Below are 11,539 nucleotides of genomic sequence, written 5' to 3'. Positions count from 1 at the left end.
ACTGTCTCAGGTGTGTGTCTGTCAGTGGATGGACGTGTCCTCCTTTGTGTGTTTTTTATTAGAGGATTGCAGCGCTGACAGGCTTTGTCCTGGAGTGTCAGGAAGCCTCATGTCTCTCACACACACCACAGCTCCCCTGCTACTGAGTTCCCTGCTAGATTCTTGGGTATCACTAACAGTCTGTCCCCCTTAAAGGTCATGGCCTCAGCTGAGACGTGCTGTACGTGGGGCTGATACTGGTCTTTTGATCGCATTTTGATTATACATTTGAGACCATTTCACTGTCATTTTTTAAAAAATCTTTTGTATTTACATTTCTACCTGACATTTGAATTAAGTTCACTCCATAAAATGTCTCCATCAGGTATAAATCTTTCCATCATTTTCACCTTATCTAATGGAGAGAAGCACAGCAGCTCCTCCAAAACATTGTTTCAGGATGACGGCTGATGCATTTTCAGATAATCCAATGGCTTTTTTAACTGCTTCAGAGATGGGAGAATTCATTCATTTTCCATTGAGGGACATTTAATGCTTCAGTTTTCTGAATACATATGATGATACATATGGTACCTGCAGTATTTGCACCTCCGCAGCAGTAATGATGTAGTCAAAATACACGTTGTGTTTCAATGTGAACAGTCTGGGAGGAACCATTGTTCACAATGAGCAGAAGAAAAATGCTGACCTTAGATTTGTGATGTGTGATGTCATACTTTAATAAATAAGTTTAATGCATATCTGCCCTGTACGCTGCCATGTCCATGTCCAGCCTTAACACGCACTCACACACACCTCTGGCCCTCTCTGTTCTTCAGGTTGTCAAATAAAAAACTGAAATATTTATGTGGCTGAAAGCTGGAAGCAGGAGTGGGGGGGGGGTTGTGTGTCTGCGTACACCTGTGTGTTTGTGAAGGAGTGTAAATGTGTGTGAGATGAAAAGAGTCCCCTGGATTGGAAACCCTGTTAATAATGTTGGAGTGGCAGCTCACTAATAGCAAGCAATGAGCAGCAAGCTTTATTAATACTGTTCAGACAGTTACATAACTACAGCTGCTTACTGTGTGTGTGTGTGTGTGTGTGTGTGTGTGTGTGTGTGTGTGTGTGTGTGTGTGTGTGTGTGTGTGTGTGTGTGTGTGTGATACATGGATAAATCTAACACCTCGTTCACTTCTCCATCTCTGTCAGGTTTCTCACCGATGCCACAGTCAGAATCGTCACCTGCAGCTCCACAGTGCACACATGAAGTTACGCTGCTTATTGACGCACAGTAATTAAACACAGTGAAGTGTGTGTGTTCAGCTTACAGCCTCCACCTGTCAGCTGCTAAAACAGGCGCAAGATCAGCTTTTCAATCAGAGGCAGGAGGGAGGTATTTGAGGAGGTTTAAATTCTAACTGCGAATGTGTTTTCATTTTCTCCTTTCATCCCTCGTTCTCTTCCTCTCTTAAGTCCTGGCTTTCTATTCTTGTCTTTCAGCTGCCCCCCCCCCCACTTGCTCCTCTCTTGCTCTCTCCTCAAACTCCCACAGTTTTCTGCTCCCTCTATTTCACTTCCACCCACCCCATGCCTGGCTCTGTTGCCTAGCAACACCTCCTCATCTGCAGACAGACATTCTGGACAATCTGGAGGAGTCCTTGTGGCACCCCGACACACACACTAATTGTACCATTAGATTAGTGATGATATGATGGCGTCCGCAACCATCATTAGTGTTCAGGACACTGACATGTTGGTCAACTGGACAATATAGACTTTTGAACACGACCACGTTTTAAACATCCTCCTTTGACATAACTTTTCCCTCATATGAACAGAATATTGATAGGACACTGCACTTGTTTATTTTTTATTAAGTGGCTTCCAGTGTCTGTGCTTACATTTACACACTAAGAAAGACACTGCATGCAATAACAAGCACAGATGAGTCATTTTAAAGCTGCGCTTCCCCCACAGAATCGGCCTGCTGAAAGAAAACACAAGTTGGCTTATTTTTAAGAAACAAACAGAAAAACCAGATGCGAGATGTTAGTTCATGGTATTTTATTGGAAAAACAAAATGTAAAGACCAGCATGTACAACTTGGAATGCAGATCAACTGAACTGAACAGAACAGTTGGACTGGGCCGGGCCTCGCCGCACCCACACGCACACACTTACACACGCAAACTCACACACAAACACAAGATAGAAATGCCGCAAAGCACCGACCCCGTCCCCACTAAACTGAAATTAACATCCCCGTAGAGTCATGATAGACATGCAACCTTTGAGGCAACATACGTCCTAGGTATGCTTCGGTGAGGAACCACAGATTCATTGTTTGCACATCTCCAACTTTGCAAAAGCTGATTCTCGTGTTATTTATATTGCCTCAAAAGTTGCTCTTGTACATCATCACCTTTAACACCCACCCCACCCCTCCAAATAGTCTAGGACACACCCAACGCCCAAGGGGGCTCAAATCTATGCCCCACCCAGGCTCCACCCTCAAAAAAGGTAAACACACAAAGGATAAAGCGAGTATCCTGACATGCCAGAAACACAGAATCTAAAATGAGTTCTTATTTATTCCATTTTAATATTTTTCTGAAAAATATCTCTGTCGTCACTGACTTCATTTAGGTAAGCAAACTGCAAAGGTTCCGCTGGTTCACTCACTCCTATCCATCTGTCAACTAACCCCTCCCTCCTCTATGTGGGTCCCAGGCCAACCAGAGGCCCAACAACAGCCTCTGCCATTGGGCTCTCAGCAGTAACCCATCTAAAGCTGCATGCATGAAGAACAGAAAAAAAAGGGAAACAGGAAGTCATAGAAGAAAGGCGATTGGCCAGCCCATATAATCATCATGACATCAGGCAGATGGAACCAGGAAGCAGAGGAGCAGTGGCCAAACCAGCCAGCTGCAGAGAGGCTGCTTGGCTAACGAGTTGAGATCTTGATTGGGCAGCTTAGCGCTGGGGGGGCGGGGTATACAAGCCAGTACATGCAGATTCATTTAGGTTTTTCTTTTTGTCTTTTACTTTTTTTTTTTGAGCTTGTTTATATGGACAGATTTTCAGTTTTCCAACATTCAGTTTAAGTTGTCTATACAGAACAGTATGAATAAATGTAGATTTTTGCAATAAGAGGTAAGTGAAACATTTGACTGATTCTTTGTCTTAATGTGAGCCAGATTCATTTGGCGGTCATCATCTGAACAAATTCTGTGGGGAAAAGAGAAACAATAAAAACCCATCAGGAACAGTATGTAATTCATGTACTATAACACATTCATCAAAACTAAAGACTAAACAGACCAAAATAACCCAGCCATTAGACACGCCTCAAACACAAAATGACACAGAGCCTGTCTATCATCAGTATCAGCTTACATAACTTAGCCCTGTTCCAGACACATAACTAATCATAACACCAATGATAAAGGAAAGAAAATGGTGTGCAGAGCTATGTAATACAAATTATTCTGATGTGGTTAAACTTTCTCAAGTCTCCAGACTTTGCTGTCCAATACCTTCATAGTTGACCTGTCCGTCTCCATCGATGTCTGCTTCTCTGATCATCTCGTCTACTTCCTCATCTGTCAACTTCTCTCCCAGGTTAGTCATCACATGACGCAGCTCTGCAGCGCTAATGTAACCATTGCCATCCTGGCCAACACACACACACACACACACACACACACACACACACACACACACACACACACACACACACACACACACACACACACACACACACACACACACACACACACACACACACACACACACACACACACACACACACACACAGCATTAAAGTCAGTCACACACAGTCTGCAATGTCTTTATCAGATATCACTGTCATGCAAGTTAGCTGTCAACTTCAGCTTAGGTAACCCCCTGAATTCAGACTGACTTTTGTGTGTTACTGCCAAACTACTGATGAGACATAAAGGCTTACCTTATCAAACACCCTGAAGGCCTCCCTGATCTCCTCCTCACTGTCAGTGTCCTTCATCTTCCTCGCCATCATTGTCAGGAACTCAGGGAAGTCAATGGTCCCGTTGCCTGAAGGAGAAAAGGTCAGAAGTTATAATTACAACCAGTCAAAGGGTCTACAAAGACTGGATTCACTAAATCCTTCCCCAGGTTGAGGCAGAGCCGGCATACCATCTGCGTCCACCTCGTTGATCATGTCCTGGAGTTCGGCCTCGGTTGGGTTTTGACCAAGTGACCTCATGACAGTACCCAGCTCCTTAGTGGTGATGGTCCCATCTCCATCCTTATCAAACAGGGAGAAGGCCTCCTTGAACTCTGGACAGGCACAGAGGAGTGGAGGAACGGGTGACAGAGAAAACATTAGTGACAGCAGATGTAACAAAATTGGTATTGCAGGTGCTAATGCATGGGCCTGTGCAGACTGTGTGTGTTTATTGCATTTTTATATTGTCACCTTACCTGCAATCTGCTCTTCTGTTAGTTGGTCAGCCTAAAAATAGGAGGAGGAGAAAAGTTATTGAGAAGAGAAAAAATAATACACCTTCAAAATACCAAAATAACTGAACCCTTCAGGTAAAGGCTGGGATGCAAACAGGAATGTGAACCCAGGTCCCGGAGTGACACAATTTACCTTTTACGTCCAAGATGTTAAAACCCTACATGCAAGCCAACACCCAATCAGCAACAGCCACACTTAGTCACACTTATGCAACAATCGCAAGTCAGAGGAGACCAAGAGATCATACACTAAAAGGAAGAAGGCTACAAGGACACACCATTAAAACAAGCTGGTGTCACAGGTAAAGTGATGTGACCACAATGAACAGAACCCAAGAAGCACTTGGGATCAGTAATTGGTATGAACAACACTTAAAGTTATACTCAGAGAGCATGTTCATACCAACATCTAGTCACAGCAAAATCATTTCCAGTATGAACCGCGACCACACACTATCTCAAAGCCATGAGTCGGAATGTTTGGCTATCTACAAGCCACACACTTACACCGACATACCACCTAGTGAGGCTAAAAGCTTCAGCCAACCCATTGATTTCACTGTGTGTGCATCTGTGTACAACCTTTATGTCATCAAAGTGGATATCTGTGAGGTCAGCCACTAGCTTTACTGCTTTCGGTTCTGGTTTTTTCGCCTCTCCGCCTCTGCTTCCACGTCCTCTTCCTCCTCCATCCAGCCTTAACCCACCACCTGCTTTGCGCTGCTTCAGATCCACACCTCTTCCTCCTGCACCTCCAGCAACTCCTGATTTAATGCTGAGGCCATCCAGCGCCCCTCGCACCATTACCAAGCCTTCAGCCAGACACTCGGCTCGCTTGCTGTTCTGGACAGCCTGTTTTTTAAGCTCCGCCACCTCGGCCTTTGTTCTCTGCAGGCAATTTCTCAGGTCCTGCATCTCTCTGACGAGGCTGTCCATTCGGCTGGACGATGAGTCCATCAGCATCTGCAGGAAGGCTCTGTAGCTCCTCTCCTGCTGCTGGATGAGCTCGTTGTAGTGGTGCTGTTGTTCGTCCAAGAGGTCATAGACAGTGAATAGGCTCACCAGTTCATCCTCTGCCTGGTACAGAGCGACGTTCTTTGGCAGCATGATGAGGGAATGATAACAAGAAGGGCAGCAGTGATGTGTTGGAAGGGGAGGAACAGGTGGACGAAAAAAATTATGGCCAGACATCTATCAGTTGTTCCTGATTTGTAAAACAGATGGACAAAGGGAATGGTAGACAGGAGATTCTGCCATCTCTCTGATTAGTTACATAACTATATGGGAGAGGAAAACACTTGAGTTTGAGACTTGATTTGAGTAGATGTCAAAACAGGTTGGTTTTTAGTCCTCCTGAACAGGTAGATAGTTGGATGGACACACGAATGGACTTGTCTTTCTTTCAATCCGTCTAAAGTGAGTGGATGGCTGGATAGATGACAGAAGTTTTCACAATCCCTCTGGAGTGGCATAGGGTCAGTGGATTGGCACTGACCTGACAAAAGACATCTCTCTCTTCCATGAACCAGATGAAGAGCTGATGGAAAAGCCGGTCCTTCTGTTGACGTTTGTCTGGTTACTCGTCCATCTGTCTGTCTCTCAATAAATCTGTCTGCTTTACTGTCGATCTTCCTTTCTGTCCTTGTGTCTTGCAGTGCTGAGTGTACGTGACCAGACGCTGTCCCTCCCTGGCCGCATCTGACTCCAACTGGGTGAGACTTTAGAGAAACCCACTCCCTGTGCCTCCATGTCAGCGTGTGTGTGAGCCGGTCCATCTCCCCAGCAGATGTACCGTAAAGAAGGATGCACAGATGAAGTGTCCACCTCCTGCAGTAGTTCAACAGATGAAGAGCCCTCAACACTGACAACAAAAGCGAATGTGTGTGTGTGTACAGGCCAGGAGGCCAAGCCAGAGGAGGTCACTTCAGTGTGTCAGGAAAATTGATTTAAGGTGTGCGAGAGTAACAGTGTCCAGACTGGGGGGAGGTCATAGAGGTTTTTTGTGTGTGTGTATATGCATGTGTTAATCTGTGGCCTGTCATCTCACTGCTACAGTTGCAGCTCCTAGGGAGGATCAGTTGGCTGGTCATCGGACCTCTTAGACAGCATCATGGGTCACACCAAATGGCCCCCTGTGACTGCCCCTATCCACACAGTTACAACAGTTTCAGTGAGTGGCTCGCTAACTTCCAGGAGTCCACCATGAGTCAGTTCAGGTTTGTTTGAAGTAAATGAGTCAAAATGTTGAACATAAAGGCCCTATGACTTGCATTTCATTTGTGTAAACCTTGAAAATGGGAAAAACAAAGAAACAAACCAACAAAAAACACCTGCCCTTCTTACGAAAGCCAACCCATGCACTCACCTTTAGGGCATATAAGAATATGCAAGAATACGTTACAACCTGCACGTGTTTGCACCAACTATGTGTGAGTTCTCTCCTAAATTAGGGTGTAAAGTTGACAATAGAGGATTAATAACTACTAGTTAAACTGTAACTAAATTAGCTAAAAAAATTGGTTGAATCATGACAACTCGGGGCATAACCTACTTTGGACGCGAAGTCATGACTCGGGCAAACGGGCAATCAACAAGCAAAGACAGTTCCACCATCATGGTTACTGTGCACATAGACCAATATTGAAAAATCATATGAAGTCTCCACTGGATTACCGTGCTGCAAAATAGCATGCAATTAATGGAGAAATGATGCTGTGTGCTTTAATAGCTTGTGCCCACTACAAGATACTACTGTCAACAACATTTAACAAAATCCACATGTTGTTGCTCACGAATCTTTTTTCTATCCTGTCCTACAAGTCATGAGTATGTTTAGAGTAATAGTATTTTGTTAAAATAAATGCCAGAAAGACCCACGTCATGATATCTGAATCTTTTTCAGAGTGCTGTCATTAGATGAAATTTAGAAACTGAAGAATCTGCTTGGAAGGTTTTTAGAAATGACAGCCTGAAAGGCATTTGTGAAAATTATTACTCTAAATATTGATATCTAATCTCAATTATATTCTGTATTTTTCTGACCTTGAGGACAGAGAGAATGTGGGGGAGGAGGGGGGAACATAATGGTTAAAACTGAAATATTTCATCTCCAAGGTATTAGCACTGTCAAGCAATAATAATCAGGCTTTGAGAATTGGGCTGATGATAATGACAGCGATGATGCGTGTGTCCATGCATATGTGTATGCGCTCTAGCGTTGGTTAACAAGCTGCTAACCCCCTCTAATACCCAGGCCAAATTCCTCTCAAGGCGCTGCAGTGCCTTACAGTACAGACCACAGTCCTGTTAGTGCGGGTGTAGCATGTAGGCCTTTGAGTTACTTTTACAGCACCTATGGATAGTACTAAGACATTTAAGGTGAATGCTGATGTGTAAAAAATACACATCCACCGAGTCTGTGTACACTATAATGAACTAAGCTGACCCTAAGTATACAGCAATATATATTTTGTTTGCTATGTATTCTCATTTCAAGCAGGTTTATCAGGAATAACTCACACATTCAAAAAGCAGCAAGATGTCTGTCTGCTTTAAACACATCCGACAAATGGAAAGATGTCTCAATCCCACTGACTGCTCCCTACTTCCTGTATCACACTATGTCAGCCATGTAGCTATAACATCCACAAACCAACCATGTACCCACGGTAAGTATATTCAGCAGGTAGTTACACAAATCAATTCTGTTTTTATTCTATAATTCACTAATTAATTGTTCAACACAGATCATCCCCACCAGTCACTGAAAACTTGTCTACACAACTACATGTATATCAACTAGCAAATAACATGGTTTTAAAGCCAATCTAACTGACATTAACTGAGCTCACCACAAGTTATGAGCAACAATAAATGATGCTATCTGGTATCAGCGTTTCGCTGTTTCATATTGTATGAAAGAAAAACTGCTTTTCTTCCTTGTTCAATGTTCAAATATACAAGACATATCAGACTTTATTAACATGTTACTTCTAAGATCAAATGAAACGAGTCGACTGTCATCAACATGTTCAATTCACAGATTTCACGACACATATCTTTGGTTTCTTCTGTGGCAAAGTGGCCATGTACAGGTGTTACACCATATTCTGTGACCTAATTAAGGCTGCCAGCTGTTACCACTGCAGTCTTTACAACAGAGTAACGTTGTACTTCTATAGCTGCTATCGATAAGGGTTACGGTAACAACTAGGAAAATATGTGACCCTGGAGTAGCAGAATCTGGTGGCCAGAAATGCAGATCTGTCTGTACTCCACCAACACCCATCAGTCGTAGCTGTCTAATGTCTGTGAATCAGACATGAAAATGGTCACCGACATCGGCGCAACACCGGCATCCACAATTCAGTGCAAAGATTCACCACACGCCATTGCGTTTCCAGCATCACTCCCGAAATACACTGCACAACTCTTGAGCCGAAAATGAGGAGTTTAATGATGTTACAGCTGTCGTATACTGGAAAATCAGTCATTGGGGTTGTAACACTAGCTGTGATGCTAACACTGGCAGACAATTGAGCCGTCACAACTACTGCCAATATGTTGCCGGCAGTAATATGCAGCACAATTTAGTGTGGGCAATGTCGACTAACCTTAGCTATGTTATCACTCCACTGGCGGGTACTAATTTAAGATACGTTGACGTGATAAACTTGTCGCTCGCAGCGACGGGCTGCAGTGTCGAGCCGCCTCAGTGTTAACAGCTAGTTAGCCGGCTAACTCAACTGAGCATCCAATCCCAGCCCTCTCGCGCTCTCTGCAATGGAGGCTTCAGGATAATACAACAAAACGAGTCTCGTGAGAAACGTGAGAACAGCTCGCTTGCATTCAGTGAACTCACAATTTCAAGTCGTATATATCGCAAACCACGGCTGATAAGTAATTACTCACCATGTCTGAGTTGGAAACGTTGGTCTTCTACTGCTACAGGGAGAGAGGAAATGGACGGTTGCCACTGAATAAGGCTCGCTGGAGGCGGGCAGGCAAGACGAACCACTGCTGTAAGGCTCACTGTATTCCTCCGCAGTGTGGGGAAACTCGCTCTGTCAGTCGTCTCGCTCTTTCTCCGTCTATTACGACGTGCGCGCACGCGTACACACACATGCATATAAACCTGCTGCTGTGCGCGTACCTGTCTCTCGGCCTCATGTCACACACGGGGGAGTTATTCTTACTTTAACCGGTTTTCTGAGTTTAAAAACTAGTCTCCGTTTCCAATGAGAAGCACAGGTACAATGAAAGGATTGAAGTGGAAAGGTGTGTTTGCTGTGCATGGCCGGATTAGCCTATTGTGGGGGACTCAGGGCCTGTGGGATGACACCGCCAAATTCTTATGAAGTTCAGTGCAGAGCAGCATCCGCTTGTTCTGGAATAATACCTAATTAAAGTTTGTTTGTTGCTCTATGGATAAATACAAATTAATTAGGAAAACAAACTGTAAAAATTATTGAACATATGCAGTCATAATTCAGACACAGAAGAACTGGACTGCAGTCGGCTGAATGAAACCGTGTGCAAAGTTTGGATCTGCCTCTGAAAATCTGTTTCAATTTCAAAATTCAAAATTCAATTTCTAAAATGGGTGCATCTCTCATGGGACAGTCATCAGTCTGATAGTTGGTCTATTGGACTGCAAACCAACACGAAGCAGTACAGGACAGTTTCACTGGATGTCTATAAATGTTGGAGGACAGCTAAGATAGTCAAACTTGTAGTGAACTATCATTCAATAAGTAAGCCAAACAATTAGAATTGTCAAGTGTTCTCAAACAACTCCAAATTCATCTATCTACAATGTTTTATTTTGGGGGAACTTTTTTGTGTTCTCCCTAAATAAACAGGAAGATGTTATGTGTTTCTATTGCATCAAAACTCCCACAAATATGGGATGCAATTCTACACTTTAAACACATTTTAAATTTTGCTTGGAATACATATTCAAAATATAAATTAATATTTTATTCATGAAATGAATACATTTCTAGGACTGGGACAGTCAAAAATGCTTTGTGATCACAAGTATCTCACAGACAGAAACCGCTGACTCATGCTGAGTTATTAGTCGGATTTTGGCTTTGGGAGATTGTCTCGTATGTTTTCCAGTATTATCCAGTTGGCACCAATCATGAAGCTTGCTGATGCCTCTTGGCCAACTGGCCTCCATTACATCTGGCATCAAAATCATAGGCAGGCATTGTTATTGTAATCTGGACCTGTTTAACTGAAACAGGTGTCTAATTTACCTGTGCGCATTGATATCATGTAAATTGAAATGTGTGTGGCATCAACATTACAAGTACAACAACCTAAAAAAAGAATTGGATTTTCATGCAAAAACATATATTCTTCAGACCTATTACACATAACATTATAATATACAACACACTGTGTTTTTCAATGACAATTTTGCCTGGAAAAAAGGGTAAGAAAAACATATAACCACAACTTTAATTAAAATAAATGAGTTGTTCATAATAATAGTTGTTTGCCTTTAAAAGAAAAAGATGTAAAAAGCAACTTTGAAGGAGAAGTTCCTCGTATCTATGCTAGGTTTCTAATATGTTGAAAGTGACGGACTAGTTTGTGTTATACAGACTTTTATGCACGCGGAAGGATACGTTCTTAACAGCGCGGCTAACGGCACTGGAGAAGATGCGGGTTTGAGTTTGAGAGACGGATGCTGATTGGACAGAGCAGACCCGCAATATTCTGCACCCTGTACAGAGGCTGCTGATTGGCCAACGCGGATCTGCAATGCGTCAAACCACGGCGCGGCAACAATGGAAGGAGGGAGCGACTCCACCGCTGCTGAGTACAGTATATCCTGTGTGATGCGTAATATGGGAGTAGGGTCGGTGAAAACTTTCAGGTGATTCACAGGTGAGTTGCCAAAAAGTGTTGCATGCCACAGAGGGAATGAATGAATAAAACTTACTCAGGGTATACATGCAAAAATAAAAAAAAATAAAGTGATTGAATTTTCAAGGTTTAAAATGTCATTCTTAAAATTAGAAAGGTTTTAAATACATTCAAAAAA

The 11,539-nt window shown here is 43.1% G+C and overlaps 1 protein-coding gene across 1 annotated transcript; it reads right to left on the bottom strand.

Moving 5' to 3' along the window:
• Positions 1-2,028: 2,028 nt before the first annotated feature.
• calm1a (calmodulin 1a) lies at positions 2,029-9,590 on the bottom strand. The gene is made up of 6 exons (XM_070978797.1): positions 9,394-9,590; positions 4,444-4,474; positions 4,156-4,299; positions 3,947-4,053; positions 3,516-3,651; positions 2,029-3,207 (listed from the first exon to the last, which is right to left on the bottom strand). Exons 1-6 carry the CDS (start codon positions 9,394-9,396, stop codon positions 3,179-3,181), a joined length of 450 nt encoding a protein of 149 aa, XP_070834898.1. The 5' UTR covers positions 9,397-9,590; the 3' UTR covers positions 2,029-3,178.
• Positions 9,591-11,539: the final 1,949 nt, after the last annotated feature.

This window comes from Chaetodon trifascialis, chromosome 14 (genome assembly GCF_039877785.1).
Source record: "Chaetodon trifascialis isolate fChaTrf1 chromosome 14, fChaTrf1.hap1, whole genome shotgun sequence".
In the NCBI taxonomy this organism is placed as follows: domain Eukaryota; kingdom Metazoa; phylum Chordata; class Actinopteri; order Chaetodontiformes; family Chaetodontidae; genus Chaetodon; species Chaetodon trifascialis.
This window is presented reverse-complemented; position numbering and strand designations above follow the sequence as displayed.